Source organism: Zalophus californianus, chromosome 11, assembly GCF_009762305.2.
Source record: "Zalophus californianus isolate mZalCal1 chromosome 11, mZalCal1.pri.v2, whole genome shotgun sequence".
NCBI lineage: Eukaryota > Metazoa > Chordata > Mammalia > Carnivora > Otariidae > Zalophus > Zalophus californianus.
Window position 1 is genome coordinate 99,148,007 of NC_045605.1, and position 18,124 is coordinate 99,166,130.

Below are 18,124 nucleotides of genomic sequence, written 5' to 3' on the forward strand. Positions count from 1 at the left end.
ATCCACCATGTGCCTAGCATAATACAGTCACACTGAAAATTTAAGAGGAATATTATAAAATCTGAGATTGTCCTCAACATCCCAAAATCTTATAGGAGATCAGAATAGCACGTATAAAGTAATGGTGAACACAATAGATCATGAAATTTTGATTTTCTGAGAGTCATGTCTGCAGGTATACCAAGAATGTAGAAAATATTGCTGGAGTGAAAAGGGAAAATTTCTTTGTGATAGTAGTTTTCATTTAATGCTTCATATATTGCAAGTGTGGCATCAGCACACCAGAGAAAAAGAAGTTATTTCGGGTCAAAGAAAAGAAAAATCAAATAAGCCACAATAAATGAGCATGTGTTGTTGATTATCAGCCAGGAATATTGGCGTTATAGAAGGTTGGATGCTGGGGAATGGCTAGGCTCAGGCTTTCAGGTAAAATGAGCAGAGACATTTAGATTTGATAAATTAGCGAATGGAAAGAACTCCAAGTTTTCAGAGCTAACGACTGTCCTAATAGCCACAGTAATCAAGGCAAGAAGAATTTGTTGTTCTCCCAGTGCAAGCTAACAGTGCTACAGGGAAGCTGGCTGTACCTCGGCTACTGTAGTCCACCTGAGTAATGATTGCAGTTTGCTAAGACTGCACACATGCCAACCTGAGATTCGATAGGGAAGACGGAAAGAATCAGATAATAATGAGAAGGCAAAGGGGGAAACAGAGAGAATTTTTGAAGGACGGTAATTGGCAAATAAGATGAACAGAGTCAGAGGAGATTTGAGAAAGAAAGTGGGCTACCCTGTAGTGCCCCAAATGGTACCCACATGGCTATTACTTATATTTTTTTTAATAATATAAGGGTTTAAAATAACATTAATTAGTCATAGCACTAAGAATTTTTTTAAAAGGGTGAGAGTGCATAAACCCACATCTCCTGGAGTCTACAATTTTTAGACTCTGTGCTAAGTACATGAACATCATTTCCTAATTTAATACTTGGACGCCAGTGCAATATGTATCAACCTGTCATTATTACCAACAAACCTGAGGCTCAGAAAATTTGAGTCATTCACCAAAGGTCACATAATAAATGACAAAGCCTGAAATTGAATTTAAATCTAGGTTTCAAGCACATGCTTCTTTCATTAGCTCTTTGTCACTTTCCCACCCATTCCTTTTCTGTAGGTAGAAAATTCTTTTTCATGAGTACCAACAAATAGAAGTTAGCTACGAAGGAAATAATAGTTTCTTTTTACCTTGATCTGGTCAGAAAAACCTAAAATGGTGTCTTTGTTTATGAGATGCATGCTAATAGCCTTTTTTTTATCTAAACATTTCAAATATGTGCCTGTTACTGGTTAATTTATTTTTTTAATTATTGTTAAATGATTAAGATATTTATGTGGTTATAAACTCCTTGTGAATACAAGATGCTTTGCTTTCTCAAAATAACAGGTACAAATAAGATTGTATGACTCACAACAAGATAATCACATATGTAGCTTTAATGGAAACCCCATGTCCCCACTAGAAATTTTCAGGGTGATTATGTAACCATAGGTGTTTATTGCCATAGTCTCTAGTTCGAGAGGCTTGAGCAAAACACATTTTAAGTCATTCTCCAATTCAGATATTCTATGAGTATTTAATATTATGTATGCTTAGTAAAGTTACCAGATAAAAAGCTAATAGAAAGTTAAAAGATATAATTACAGAATCTAGGTGAGTATGCTGAAAGCATCCGTGACAGTAAGTGAGAAAATACTTAAGTAGGAAAGGAAACACAGGAGTGAGGGAACAGCATGACACAAAGGCAACTTTATTTATTTTACCAAGTTGTTACATTGTTTTTGGAACACTGAGGGGATTAATTGTAGCATTTGGATGGAATCAGTGGAAAGCTTGAGGATATGCAGCCAGGGCTATGTTCTGTCAACATTCACATATTGTGTGTGTGTGTGTGTGTGTGTGTGTGTGTGTGTGTGTGTGTGTGTGTGTGTGTGTGAAAATTTCAAAATTCCCGGGGTGACTTCTAAAGGCTGTTTTCCTATGAGTTTCAGTTTGAACATCCTAACTTGAGAGGTATCATTGCCTCTAATGTTTTACTTCTGATCCTTCCATTATAAATCTGAGTGCTAAATTTATCTTCATTGTTATATTAGTGCTCTGAAAAAGCACAGATCTTCAGAATGAGGAAACTGACACATGTTTTCTACAACACTGTACAGTTGTTTTCTATCTGTCCCCTAAACTTAATTGTGTTCTGTCACTCAGGATCAATTTCCATACCCAGCTCATCACTAATAAGCTGTGTAAACTCAAACAAGTTCCTTAACTTATACATGCCTCCCCATCCTTAAGTAAAATATAAGGCTACTTATTTTATAATTCACAGTGTTATTTGAAGATCTGAATCGATATATTTTAAAGTTTTAGCACAATGCCTGCCACATGGTAAATGTCATAGAAATGTGCTATCATTATTATCATCATTATTATTTTTATTTTATTTCAGATTCTTCTCCAACTGTGATCATGTTGTTAGCAGAAGGAAATCAGAGTATTGGAGCCACATTCACCCTGTTGGGCTTCTCAGAATATGCATACCTCCAGATTCCCCTGTTCCTGGTATTCCTGACCATCTACACAGTCACTGTGGTGGGCAACCTGGGCATGATCATGATCATCAGCGTCAGTCCCCAACTCCACACGCCCATGTACTTTTCCCTCAGCCACCTGTCCTTTGTCGATTTCTGTTATTCCACCACAGTTACACACAAACTGTTGGAGAACTTGGTGGTGGAAGACAGAATCATCTCTTTCATAGGCTGCATCATGCAGTTCTTCTTGGCTTGTATATGTGCGGTGACAGAAACATTCATGTTGGCAGTGATGGCCTACGGCCGATTTGTGGCCGTTTGTAACCCTCTGCTCTACACGGTTGTCATGTCCCAAAAGCTGTGTGCATCGTTGGTGGCAGGGCCCTACATATGGGGTATAGTCTCCTCCCTGCACTCACCTATTTTCTTCTGACATTATCGTTCTGTGGCTCTAACATCATAAATAACTTTGTCTGTGAGCACTCTGCCATTGTCTCTGTCTCCTGCTCTGACCCCTAAATCCGCCAAGTGTTTTGTTTTGTCATCACCATATTCAATGAGGTGAGGAGCCTGGTCATCATCCTCACTACTTATATTTTCATTTTTGTCACGGTCTTAAAAATGTCTTCTGCAGCCTTCTCCACTTGTGCCTCCCACCTGACTGCCATCACCATCTTCCATGGGACTATCCTGTTCCTTTATTGTGTACCCAACTCCCAAAACTCGTGGCTCATAGTCAAAGTAGGTTCTTTATTTTATACAGTGGTAATTCCCATGCTGAACCCTCTGATCTATAGTCTCCGAAACAAAGATGTGAAGGAGAGTGTCAGGAAGTTAATAAATCACTTAATACAATTTTGTTGAAGATTTGTAGTTACAAAAACGATTTGATTTATTATATTGAGAATTGTTTGATGCTTCTAGTAGAGATGATGGATTCAAATCATTTCATCAACTCACTGGATTTTAAAATCTATTGTTGTAATAAACCAGTTCTTTGATCCTTTGATTTCTATTCACTCCAAAGTTTAGTAAAAGAGCTATGAATCATATGTGAAGTAACATAGTGTTGCAAGTTGAATAGTGTCCCCCGAAATACCCATGTCCACCCGGAAGCTCAGAATGTGACCTTATTTGAAAATAGGATCCTTGCAGATGTCATTAAGATAAGGATTGAGATCAGATCACACTGGATTAGGTGGGATCCTAAATCCAACATGTGTGTCCGTATAAGAGACAGAAAAAAGGACACACAGAGAAGGCTATGTGAAGATTGGTGTTTCGTTGCTACCAACCAGGGGGCTCTAGGTGGATGCAAAGAAGGATTCTCCCCTAGAACATCAGAGGGAGCATGACTCTGCCAACACCTTGATTTCAGGCTTCTGGTCTCAAGACCTATGAGGGAATGCATTTCCACTGGTTTAAGCTACCACATTTGTGGTAACTTACTGCAGCAATTTTAAGAAACTTATTTAACAGTAAATATCAGATCATAAAATCCAAGTCTCTTGACTTGCATATTGGCATGACAAATCATTTTAAAAACATTCATCAGTTCTATGAAAGCAATGAGAATTTTAGGGTTATGGAGGAATTCGGAAAATTGGTAAATAACTAGGAATGAAAATATGGAAGAATTAGCAATGACCCTGGAGGTGCTCTTTCTAAGACCTGGCCAATTTCTTTGCTCTTTCTTCCATGAGCCTCTTGTACTTTTATTTAGTACAGGAAGTGATGTGAAACATGATGACTTTGAATACCAAATAAAAATTATTTTACACAAATTTACAAAAGGATTATCAAGGGGACCAAAAACAAAACAAAACAAAATTCAGTTATTTATCTCACATGTCTCACAGCCTGATGTGTCAAAACTGATTTTGTAAATGCTAGTTACTAACACAGTGTGTATTGTAATACATTTCAAGCATAGTTTGTTAATTCCTGTTTTGCTTTTAAAGGTTAATCTTTAGTTAATTACACATTTTACCTCCTGCATAGCTTCATCTGCCAGACAAATACGGCAAGGTTGCAACTGTTTTGATTGAAATGTTCTCTAAAATTGATTATTCAGGGGCGCATGAGTGGTTCAGTTGGTTAAGCAAGCATCTGCCTTCAGCTCAGGTCATGATCCCAGGGTCCTGGGATCCAGCCCCCTGTCAGGCTCCCTGCTCAGCAGGGGGTCTCCTTCTCCCTCTCCCTCTGCCCCTCCCTGGCTTGGCTCCTGCTCTCTCTCTCTTTCTCTTCCTCACTCTCTCTCTCAAGTAAATAAATAAAATCGTTTAAAAAAACAAAATAAAATTGATTATTTATTTGTTAGCCTTAACCCAGTGATTGACTTAAAAAAATCAAAATATTCTCTGTGTTTATTTCTTGCTAATCATGGTTTGTATCACACAAGATTCCCAGGATATACACTGCGCAGATGTGCAACATTGTTGCTCTACATCACCTTAGAAATTAAATGATAATCGCACCTCCAAGAGCAAGTGTGTTTATCTTAAATATGACTTTTTAACTTCATCTTATGCTTTAAGTGACACCAACTTTTGTCTTACATGTGAAAATAAACAATTATAAAATAAATAGGTATCCTACTTTTAATTTTCCTCAGTTATAAAGTAGGGATTCCACATAACTTTACCATATTATTCTGACCAATTACTAATATACGATATTGCACACTTTCCAGATAATGCAACTCAAGGTTTGTTCACTCCGGGAAATGAAACAACTTTCTGTTTTAATTCCACCAGGGAGGACTGTATGATTCTCTTTCTCCATGTGTGTGCAGTGTTGTGTTTTTAAAGGATACAAAATATATACACTCCCTCTTCCAAGACCTTTATGACAAAGTAACCATTATCAATCACTACCCTTAAGAATGTATTGATTTATTACATATGTTGTGTTACATTTGCTTGGAAATGGAGAAAGGATGAATTCTCTTTGGACTTAGGTAGTTTGTGGATAAAAGAGGAAAATAGGTGATCAGCAACCATGAAGAGAAAGGCAGAAAAAAATATGTGAGTATATTCATTTACTTATTTTTAGTTTAGTGGAATATCTTGCCAAATCACCAGAATTTCCATTAAACCAAAGGTATCAAAACCAGTGATTTTCAAAGTTTATTATTCATACAAATTATCTGGGGGTGCTGTAAAGTGCAGATTTTTGTGCAGTGGGTGTGTAGGGGGCCCAAGATTCTGCATTTCTAATAGACATCCAAGTGATGCTGGTGATCCCAGCCATTGGACCCAGACTCTGGGTAGCAAGACTTTAACCCAACAGCTTTTACTTTAAATAAAGTTCAGCTGGTGTAGACTCATGTCTGTATATGGAGTCCCTAGAGAGCCTATAGAATGAACTCCTCATTTCTCCTTTCTTCCATTGGCAACGATTTAAATAATTATTAAAATGATTTTGATTATGTTTAAAATAAAAATGATTTTAATTATGAAATTTTAATAATTGCACAAAATTTATAACAAGCACAAGTCTGTAAATATATGACACTTTTAAATTAGAGAACTAAAGTTTTCATCATCCTTGTGGTCCTAATATACTCCCCTAAAATCCTTTGAATCATTCAAATCTTTGCAGACAGTTTCTGAAAGAGTGAGCCAGGTGAGGAACAGTAGGGCAGGAAGTCAGAAAGGCAGGAAATATGATCGAGCAGGGCTTTGTAGTACATTTTAAGAACTTTGGCTTTTATTTTGAGTGAAATGGAGAAACACCACAGGGGTTTACAAGAGTGATTTGGTCCAACTAAAATTTTAAAAGAAAAAGCCTGGCTGATGTTGAGAACAAGCTGTGAGATGAGAGAAAGGGTAGAAAAGGTAGAAATTGTGTAGGGGTCTGTATAGTGCACAAAAGATGAAGGATTCTGCTGTTCTCTCTTGCCTCCTAAACCACATGCCATTCTCTCTGTCTCTCTCTCTCTCTATATATGTGTGTGTGTGTATGCATATATATATATATTTTATATACATAATACATATTCTTTATATATAATATTTATATTTTAATTTTTTTAAAAGATTTATTTATTTTAAAGAGAGAGTGTGTGTAGGGGGTGGGGGAGGGGTAGAAGGAGAGAGAAAATCTTAAGCAGGCTCCATGCCCCAGCATGAAGCCTGATGTGGGGCTTGATCTCACGACCCTGGGCATCATGACCCGAGCCGAAATCAAGGCGCCCCTGACTGCAGGATTCTTCTGCCAGTCTGACTGGTTCATCATGTGGCTGCAATCATTTAGGAGCTCTGCTGGGGCTTAAAACTTCAAATGAAGTCACTCGTGTTAGGTGACTTGGTGCTGACGTGGCTGGAGTGCCCCAGTTTCTCTCACAGTGTTTCATCTGCAGTAGGTTACACTGGCTTCCTTATATGGTGATCTCAGTACCGTGTGTAAAGCCTGGAAGCAGCAGCTGTAAGGCATCTCTGTGTCTCTATCCCAGAATCTACTTAATATCACTCTCACTGCATTTTTTTTTTTTTTTTTTTGGTGAAACAAGTCGCAATTCCAGCTTCATAGATCCATCCCTGTGTTCCCTAGTGGAAACATTACTCCTCTAAACTACTGCAGCTCATGGTTTCTTACTTGAAGCAGAGATTTAGCATGTGGATCATTAAGGATAATAGGTAGAAGAGCCGCTTCCATTTCCACCCTGGACCCATAAATTCTGGGTCCCACAAATTATTGGAGAAATACTGATGTATCCTGGTTTCAGACTTAGAGCACATAACACATTCTAGAGGTGATTACTCCATCCCTCTAAAGTATTGACAACAAAGATGGCCCACAACCAAGTGTAAAACGGGCAGGATTGTAGAGTTACAACTGTGTGTGTGTGGTGCTAGCATATTGCTCAGAATCATCTGAAAATAAGGCCCAGCATTTTCTTCCATATTCAGGTTGTCATAGGGAATAACTCATGAGGTTACTAGTCCGGGCTTTGAAGGAGAAAGTAATACAAGAGTATGGACCGTAGTAAATTGCTTGTGAGTGCTGTTAACTGTTGTGCATCCCCGATGTTATGGATTGTGAGATAGACAACATCCAGTCCGTGATGCGGAGTGTAGGTTGCCTAGTAACTTAGTGGCCTAATGTCAAATCATTCCGTCTCTATTAGGGTCCTTGAAAAAACCAGAAGCTGTTTCTCAAAAGGTGAATAGTTACCTACAAAGGAAGTCAATGCTTTGCTTTAAAATCCCAAAGGCCTGATTTATAATTCACTATAGAAGCTTATCCAAAATTCTATATAATTTGTTATTTGCAAATACATGTTGATGGACAATTACATATGCTGGGTGATATGGCCCAAATAGCACAGCAACTGTCATGGAAGACTGGACTTACTAGAGTTTTCTCTTGTTCTGGGACCCACTCAAAATGGACAGACTTTTGGGTAACTCTGTAGATGGGTTAGAGTAACTTGCCTAAAATTAGTATATGTGCCCTGCAAAATCAAGGAGCCTACTGAATTTTGGCGTAGATGAGGCAGGATTAGGGAAATATTACCTAACCTTAGTTTTATTCATCCAGAGGACATTTTAATTACCTGCCAGCAAAGCCTGGTGGTCAATTTGAAGCTGCAGTTTTTTCATGTAATTTCGAGGAAATTTTAGTCTTTAAAAATCATGCACGACACCCGGCATTTGCCTTAATTACCTATTTTGATGCTTGTGAGGAATGAGTTGCTCATGATCTCCAGAGTCTGAGTCTCTAGGGCTACAGACTTAGATATAACAGCCTGGGTGGCCCAGTCATACTCAGCTTACTGAGAAATGGTGGCAGGGGGGTGGTGGCCTGTTTCTTTGTAGTAGGTAAGTTCATTCAGGTTTTCTATGAAACTGTGGGGTTATTATTTCCCTGATATGGTAACTAGGATCTTCTTTTATTTTACTTTTCATGTTAAGTCACTGTAAATGCTATCCAATTGTGAACCCAACAATATTAAAGAAAGGTTAACATTCATGGAAATATTTGGCTTTAAGTCATTTTCCAACCACTTTACAAAGAATAGAATTAACTTACCAGCTGGAAATGGATATTTATTCACATCCTCTTTAAATGCACCTGAAATTGGCGTATAAACTTTCATAAATGAGTTAATTCTGAGAGGAATCTTACCTGATAAATCTTGGGACCATAGACTTATCTATACAGTGTCTGGGCTATAAGAGAAGCTAACCCTTTGGGTCTAAACCCTAATAAAGGGTACACTCCACAGAAGTCAAAAGGATGCATTGTCCTTCTGAACCCCTCAGGAGCTAATCTATTCAGTGAGAGAAATAGCCTTTAATAAACAAAAGGTGTTAAAATGGGATTGCTGTGCTGTTTTCCTAGATTTCTCTAACATTTTGCTTTGAACTTAGAATAGAAACATATCTTCTTAAAGATTTTAATTGATTTGTGTATACAGGCAAAGTATAGTATGTATGTTTTGGGACAAGCATTGCACGTTTTTTCATACTCTTTCACTCATTTATGCATTTATGTGCAAACATTTACTATCGGTTATGTACATGTTACATTACTAGCTAATGTGTGGATATACACACCGCAATATGGTATAATTATTTCTAAGATTTTATTTATTTATTTACTTGAGGGAGAGAGAGATGAGAGAGAGAGAGAGAAGGAGCAGTGGGATGGGCAGAGGGAGAAGCAGACTTCCCGCCGAGCAGGGAGCCTGACGCGGGACTAGATCCCAGGGCTCCAGGATCATGACCTGAGTCGAAGGCGTTAAGTTTAGCCGACAGAGCCACCCAGGCACCCCTGGCAATTTCTTTCTTTTCTTTCTTTCTTTCTTTCTTTCTTTCTTTCTTTCTTTCTTTCTTTCTTTCTTTCTTTCTTTCTTTCTTTCTTTCTTTCTTTCTTTCTTTCTTTTCTTTTTTCTTCTTTCTTTTTCTTTCTTTCTTTCTTTCTTTCTTTCTTTCTTTCTTTCTTTCTTTCTTCTTTTCTTTCTTTCTGTTCTTTCTTTCTTTCTTTTCTTTCTTCTTTCTTTCCTTCTTTCTTTCTCTTTCTTTCTTCTTTCTTTCTTTCTTTCTTTCTTTCTTTCTTTCTTTCTTCCTTCCTTCCCTTCCTTCCTTCCTTCTTCCTTCCTTCCTTCCTTCCTTTCTTTCTTTCTTTCTTTCTTTCTTTCTTTCTTTCTTTCTTTCTTTCTTTCTTTCTTTCTTTCTTTCTTTCTTTCCTTTCTTTCTTTTTCTTTCTTTCTTTCTTTCTTTCTTTCTTTCTTTCTTTCTTTCTTTCTTTCTTTCTTTCTTTCTTTCTTCTTTCTTTCTTTCTTTCTTTCTTTCTTTCTTTCTTTCTTTCTTTCTTTCTTTCTTTCTTTCTTTCTTTCTTCTTCTTTCTTCTTTTTTCTGTGCGTGTGTGACAGAGAGAGAGAGAGAGTAAAGCGATAGAAGTTTATTACATGAAGATACAGGAAAGCTCTCAAGAGTGAGAGCTGCTTGACCCAGGCTGGTCATAGCATATAAAAGCATCTTCTACTTCAGCTGCATGTTGCAGTACTTCCTGTCCTGTACCACTGTGGTGACAGAATCCTTCCTGCTGACGGTGATGGCCTATGATCACTTTGTGGCCATCTGCAACCCTCTGCTTTATACAGTGGTCATGTCGCAGAGGCTCTGTGCCCTGCTGCTGTCTGGCTCATATCTCTGGGGCATGTTTGGTCCCTTGGTACTCTTTTGCTATGCTCTCCAGCTAAACTTTTCTGGACATAACATAATCAACCATTTTTTTTTCTGTGAATATACTGCTCTCATTGTTGTCTCGAACTCAGACAAACTCATTCCCCACCTGTTGCTTTTTGGCTTTGCCAATTTCAATGAGGTGAGCACACCGCTGATCATCCTCACTTCATACATTTTTATTTTCGTGACTGTACTAAAGATCTGTTCTGCCAGTGGATGTCGAAAAGCCTTGTCCATCTGTGCCTCCCACCTGACCACCATCACCATCTTCCACAGGACCATCCTTTCCCTCCACTGTGTGCCCAACTCCAAGAACTCCAGGCAAACTGTCCAAGTGGCCTCTGTATTTTACACAGTCATCAATGCTATGTTGAACCCTCTGATCTACAGCCTGAGGAATAAAGATGTGAAGGATGCCCTCCGGAAATTGATAGATAACAAAAGTCCCATTCCACTGAACTAATCTCAACAGATGTTTTTAATCCCAGAGAACAATGGGAACAGAGTCTTGTAAAACCTTTAACATATGTGTGCATGAGGTTTTTATATATGACTTTGATGTTAATAGATTGTGAATTGGTAAGCTCAAATCCCCGGAAGATGCAAGTTAATTCTGGGACGAATTCCATAGGATTTTGATCCATAAAGCTTCTATTTCTTCAAATTGTCTAAAAACAAACACATAAAATATTACAAAGCCCAAGAGATGGTTCAGTGTGGGGAATGCAGTTACTGAAGGATAATGTTAACTCACCATAGAAAAGATCTTTCTGATTCATTACTGCGTACGAAGACAAGTTACTTGCTTTTAAAGTTATGTGTGTTGTAGTCACTAAAGCATTGTCTTTGTTGGGAGATGCAGATGGACATGCTGTGTGATAAGAGGAGAGGGTGATGATTCTTTTCTGACACCATTCCTTGGGCTCTATATATTCTATGAATGGATGGTCTTATACTTCAAACAGCTTATGTTGAGAAGGACACAGGGCAAGGACAATTACACCTGTTGTGTAGATAATGACACAGAGTTTCAAGAAACTAGTCTGGAAGTGACTGAAATGATTGATCTCTGATCAAAGGGTCTCAACTCTGTTGACTATAAATCTAGTGTTCCTTTCATGATAATATCAAGGCTATCAGTCTGAGAGGTCACAGAAGTTAGTTTTGTCCTAGATTTTCTGCGACAATCTCTGGAGTCATTTCAATATTCTTACATTATGCTTGAGTAGGATTACTCAGAAGGCTGCATTCCCAGTATTATCAAGTCTGGAAATCTCTGCAAGCATTATCTAGTCTAGCTCATATTTATCAGGCCTGGGATAAAGAAAAAAAATGGATGAAAGACCTAAATGTGAGCCAAGAATCCATCAAAATCCTAGAGAAGAACACAGGCAGCAACCTCTGTGACCTTGGCCACAGCAACTTCTTACTAGACACATGGCTGGAGACAAGGGAAACAAAAGCAAAAGCAAAAGTGAACTATTGAGACTTCATCAAAGTAAATCTTCTGCACACTGAAGGACACAATCAATAAAACTAAAAGGCAGCCTATGGAATGGGAGATGATATTTGCAAATGACATATCTGAAAAAGGGTTAGTATCCAATATCTATAAAGAACTTATCAAACTCAATATCCATAAAACAACTAATCTAGTTAAGAAATGGCCAGAAGACATGAATAGACATTTTTCCAAAGAAGGTACACAGATGGTTAACAGACACATGAGAAAATGCTTCACATCACTCATCATCAGGGAAATACACATATATATATATGTATATATAAATTTTATCATGCTGTACGTGATCTTGAAAATTTCAAGATTTTTTTCTCCTGCAGGAAAACAGTAAGTCCATGGAAGGTTTCACTGAAAAGGTACGTTTGAACAAAAACTTAAAGGAAAGCATTTCAGCGTACAGGAAACATGAGTAGAAAAGACCATGGAGAATGAGTGGGTAATATTTTTTTTTTTTGAAAGACAAAAAGCAAGGGACAAAAGCAAGGAGGTCAGTCTAGCTGGAGGAAGCAGAGGTGGGAAAGAGTAATAGAAGAGGACAAGATTTCAAAGGGACTAGATCGTTTTCTCAACTTGGTATTTAACTTTGTAAGTATCTCTGCTTTAGCTCTCAATGAATCATAGTGACCTAAAAGTTGGATCTTCACACTTCTCCAACAGGGTCAGAGTGGATGGTAAGGGAGGAAGAGGGTGATGCCCAGCATATGGTAGTCACTCAGTATTTGATAAGGATGATTTTTATAATTCCATAATATTGATAATTGTAGGAAGGTATGGGAGTAATCAGGAGTTGAGGAGGTGATTTTAAAATATAAATTTTGGGGGCACCTGGGTGGCTTAGTCAGTTAAGTGTCTGCCTTCGGCTCAGGTCATGATCTCAGGGTCCTGGGATTGAGCCCCATGTCGGGCTCTCTGCTTATTGGGAAGTCTGCTTCTCCCTCTCCCTCTCCCTCTGTGTTTTCCCTTTCTCTTTCTCTCTCAAATAAATAAATAAATAATCTTTAAAATATAAAAAAATAAATAAAATATAAATTTTTATATAAAATGCTCCCAATGCTGCTCCAGGTTTTCAAGAATTACATCAGAGAAAGGTGATTAATTTTAATTGTTTATTTCATGACCTCAAGAGAATGGGGCAAGACATTGTCCCTAGAGTTCATGTCCCAAAAGTTATGCTATAGATATAATATATCCATCAGTCCCAACCAGGAGAGGGCCTACCTTTGCCATCAGCAGGTTTGTTTTTAGATTCTAGAGACAGATTGATATTAACTTCAGTGTAGGGTATCTATAAAACAACACGGGAGGGGGGAATTTACCCTTTAGATCTAGACAGTTCTTGAGAAATATTTAGTCACTGCAAAAGTAACATACCTGAATATGCAAGGAAGATAAAGTGCATTTATTCACACAGTTTTGTATTAGAGGACCTGGCTCAGATGAACAAAGGGTACCTGGAGTGGGAGAACAGAAGTCAGAAAATGTTGGGGATGTGCATTGTCTTGTTTCTATAAAATGTTGAATAAATAGGCAAGGTGGTAGAGAGAAATTTTAAATAAAATGAAACTAACAGAGTTGGAACAGACTCTCTTGTGAAAAAAATTTAAAGGGACCAGCTTTGATTAAGATTATAAAACAGGAAACACGTGTGTCTAAGCAAAAATAACTACAAAATGGGGGAAACATAGGTAAGACTATTACAGCTGTCATATTTCTTGGATTCAATGAGATAGAAAAAATTTTTAAAAGATTTTATTTATTTATTTGACACAGAGAGAGAGAGAGAGAGCACAAGTAGGCAGAACAGCAGGGAGAGGGAGAGGAAGAAGCATGCTCTCCGCTGAGCAGGGAGCCTGATGTGGGGCTCGATCCCAGGACCCTGGGATCATGACCTGAGCCGAAGGCAGCTGCTTAACCGACTGAGCCACCCAGGCGCCCCTGATACAGAAAAATTTTACCAACAATTTAATAATAGCATTTGGGATGCAAGGACCATCACATTAAATGTAATATTAGTTTAAAATAAATTCTTAAATGCTTTAGATAAGTTAAATATCGTATTAAGCAAAAAATAATTAGAAAGTCTGGCTTCACGATGGATTGTCTTTTGAGGTTGTCTTTAGTACTCAGATGTGTGGGTGTGGGGACAGAGAGGGTCATTGAGTTCTCAGTCTCGAATATGATCTGACATCTTTATTGATGGGCCATCTAAAACTATTTCTTGGGTTGTGGGACCAGAGATAACCTTACCAGAGAGATGATTAAGAGTTTCCTGCGATGGGGCGCCTGGGAGGCTCAGTCAATTAATCATCTGACTCTTAATTTCAGCTCAGGTCATGATCTCAGGGTCCTGGGATCCAGCCCTTCGTTGGACTCCACACTTAGCACTGAGTCTGCTTCCCCCCTCTCCCACTGCTCCTCCCCTCCCCCTGCCTCTCAAATAAATAAATAAAATCTTACAAAAAAAAAAAAAGAGTTTCCTGCTATGGTAAAATTTCAGAGGTGTTGGGCACCAACCGGAGAAATATGATTATTCTTTTGTATTACTATTTTCTCCTAAAATGTCTTTATAGTGCATTACTACCTCAAGTTTTTTAATTTTTCTCCTTACAGATAATATTGGGACAGAATGAATATCCTCCACGTCTTGAAGGGAGAGGAGAGGTGACGAGAGAGAGAGAGAGAGAGTCCTAGGCAAGGAAAGTTTCTAAGTCTGTCTTTACTACACTTGGTTATTTCTGGGAGAGAACATTTCCCTAAATCCCGTTCTCATTTCATCTTGATGCTGCTTTCTAGTGTAGCTCTGTGGTCTGTATACTGTCAGCAGACTCTCTCCCATAGGTCCAGATATGGTATGATCATTACTAAAGGAAATATCTTAGTATCTAGACCTAGAACATGGGTCAGAGCCCGATGTGGAAGAATGGACACATGGCTGGGATTCCAATCAGGGCTCTAGTCACAGATGTGTAGATTGGTCCTTATTTGCATGTCATTGGGAAAGTCAAGGTTTCTTCAGCTTCTGTTTTGTCACCTCTAGAATAAGGAAGTAGACATGATTATCTTTATCATCTATTCTAATTGTATTATTCATCAAGCAATGTGGGAGGATTGACAGGAGCTCCCTAGTTGAGAGGATTACTCTGAAAAAAAACCTAAGAGTTAATTTGATATCAGATTAACTGAGTCAGAAAGAAAAAGATTAAAGTGCTTTATGAAATTAATAATAAAGGCACAAATATAAAGTGTTAGGGGTGTTTATTCTTATTTTTTTATTTAAGTTCAATTAACCAACAGATGGTACATCATTAGTTTTTGATGTAGTGTTCAATGATTCATTAGCTGCTTAACACCCAGTGCTCATCAGATCACTTGCCCTCCTTAATGCCCATCACCCAGTTACCCAGTTATTCATCTCTTGAAGGACATCTCAGCTCCTTAACACAGTTTGACTAATGTGGACATTGCTATGAACGTTGGGGTGCACGTGCCCTTTCTTTTCACTATGTCTATATCTTTGGGGTAAATACCTAGTAGTGCAATTGCTGGGTTGTAGCATGGATCTATTTTTAACGTCTTGAGGAAACTCCATACTGTTTTCCAGAGTGGCTGTACCAGCTTGCATTCCCACCAACAGTGTAAGAATGTTCCCCTTTCTCCAACATCCTCTCCAACATTTGTTGTTCCTTGTCTTGTTAATTTTAGCCATTCTAACTGGTGTAACATGATATATCATTGTGGTTTTGATTTGTATTTCCCTGATGGCAAGTGATATGGAGCACTTTTTCATGTGTCTGTTAGCCATTTGTATGTCTTCTTTGGAGAAGTGTCTGTTCATGTCTTCTGCCCATTTCTTGAATGGATTATTTGTTTTTTGGGTGTTGAGTTTGAGAAGTTCTTTGGATACTAGCCCTTTATCTGAAATGTCATTTGCAAATATCTTCTCCCCTGGTGTGGGTTGCCTTTTAGTTTTGTTGGCTGTTTTCTTTGCTGTGCAGAAGCCTCTTATCTTGATTAAATCCCAATAGTTCATTTTTTCTTTTGTTTCCCTTGCCTTTAGGACATGTGTCTTGCAAGAAGTTTCTGTGGCCGAGGTCAAAGAGGGTGTTTATTCTTAATGTCACAGTATGAACCTATGATGTAAAAATTAATTTGTTTGGAAATTTCTTATTTCTGTACTGATTAGAGGACTGACATTATCAGTCATCATATTATGCTAGCCATATCTTTGTATGAACTTATAATGTTCAAGGAGAATTGAAAATGTTATAGGAAGATTTGATTTAAAATAACCATAAATCCCTTTATCTTATATTCTTATTTGTAAATAGTAAACATTACAGTTAAGAACTTATGTTTTTAAGTCCATAATCGTATTGCTTTTTTACTTAAAGAAAATTTTAAAAATGATTTTCATGTTTCAAAATCTTAGACATTTGCATATCTTCATAATAAACACATAGCATAGAGAAATTATGAAAAGATATTTTGCTTCCTCTTCCAGTCTTGCTAAGGGGTAGCTAAGCAAACTTCTCATATCCTCACTCTAATATTTTTGTTTTCAGGAACGATTCAGATTCTGATAAGCAAAAACCATCATGTTACTGTCAGAGAGAAATAAAAGTGGGGCTGCATTCATTCTCTTGGGCTTCTCAGATTATCCAGAACTGCAAGTCCCCCTCTTCTTGATTTTTCTGGCCATCTATAGTGTCACTGTTGTAGGGAATATTGGGATGATAGTTATAATCAAGATTAACATCAAACTGCACACCCCCATGTACTTCTTCCTCAGCCACCTCTCATTTGTAGATTTTTGCTACTCTTCCATCATTACTCCCAAGGCCCTAGAAAACCTGGTTATAGAAGACAGAACCACTTCATTTCCAGGATGTGTAATACAATTCTTTTTCTTTTATACCTTTGTGTTAACTGAATCCTTTTTATTAGTTGTGATGGCCTATGACCGCTTTGTGGCCATTTGCAACCCTCTGCTCTACACAGTTGCCATGTCCCAGAAACTCTGTGCCATGCTGGTGGTCGGATCATATACATGGGGAATAGCATGTTCTTTGATACTCACATGCTCTGCTATCGAATTATCTTTTCAGGGTTTCAACACAATCAATCACTTTTTCTGTGAGTTCTCTGCATTGCTCTCCCTGCCTTGCTCTGATACATCAGTCAGTTGCTGCTTTTCATTTCTGCCACCTTAATGAGGTCAGCACACTGCTCATCATTCTCTTGTCTTACATATCATTGTCACCATCCTCAAGGTGCGTTCAGCCAGTGGCCACCACAAAGCCTTCTCTGCCTGTGCCTCCCACCTGACTGCCATCACCATTTTCCATGGGATCATCCTTCTTCTCTACTGTGTGCCTAACTCCAAAAACTCCAGGCAAACTGTCAAAGTAGCGTCTGTGTTGTACACGGTGGTGATCCCCATGTTGAATCCCCTGACCTACAGTCTGAGAAATAAGGATGTCAAGGGTACACTTGGCAAGTTAATGGACACTAAAGTCTTTTCTTTTTGAGCATATTAGTTTAGTAGCATTTATCCCTGAAATGTTAGTAGCATTTATCCCTGAAATGTAAATAAAGTGTGCCCATAAAGGTTGATTGTAAAGATACCTTTAAAATTAATGAAGACTTAATGTACAATGGGAAGGATGTGGATTTTGATTCAAAGAGACTACACTTGTCTCTTGCTTACTAGAAAAAAAATCAGCAATCTCTCCTATCTTTGGTTTTTAATCTACAAAATTGTGGTAACATAAACTAGCTCTTAATCTGATTGTGAAGACTAAAAGATAATATAGATATCATTTGGAATACTTTGTATAATCTCAATAAACATTAATTTTGTTCCCTTTTCTTATAATCCACCTGGAATAGACTAGGCAATCAATAAATACATGAATTTATCTCATAAAAGTACAAGTAGCAGTTAAAATGAGACACAGTCTCCATCTTCAAGGAATGCAAAATCCTGTGTTGACAGTAGGGCAGTGAAGAAAGAGGCCATTGTGTTTAAAAGAAAGAAAAATTCAAGTCCATTTTGGGGTTTTAGAGTGGTGTACTTAAAAATACCTTCAAAAACTAGGTATTGTTTTAACTTGGCTTTGGATAACAGGATGGGCAGAGTTTTAGGAGACAATAGGATACGAGGGGTAGGTAGAAAAGACACCCAGAAACATGCCTCAAACTCAGGGAATTATCAGATGAATCAATCTTAGGAAGATGCATGTAAGTTAATGAAAATTTGAAAACTGATTATCTATAACTAATTACATCCATGGAGTTCTTGAAATGTGTGATTA

At 37.9% G+C, this 18,124-nt stretch overlaps 2 protein-coding genes and 1 pseudogene across 2 annotated transcripts; all 3 read left to right on the forward strand.

Moving 5' to 3' along the window:
• The first annotated feature begins 2,526 nt into the window (after positions 1-2,526).
• On the forward strand, positions 2,527-3,455 carry LOC118356115 (annotated as a pseudogene).
• Positions 3,456-7,982: 4,527 nt separating this feature from the next.
• LOC113913572 (olfactory receptor 5D14-like) lies at positions 7,983-10,751 on the forward strand. Its single transcript, XM_035723134.1, has 2 exons — positions 7,983-8,014; positions 10,055-10,751. Exons 1-2 carry the CDS (start codon positions 7,983-7,985, stop codon positions 10,749-10,751), a joined length of 729 nt encoding a protein of 242 aa, XP_035579027.1.
• Positions 10,752-16,405: 5,654 nt separating this feature from the next.
• Positions 16,406-17,338, forward strand: LOC113914623 (olfactory receptor 5D18-like). The gene is given in 3 exon segments (XM_027580024.2): positions 16,406-16,992; positions 16,994-17,055; positions 17,058-17,338. Coding segments are annotated over 3 exon segments (930 nt in total).
• Positions 17,339-18,124: the final 786 nt, after the last annotated feature.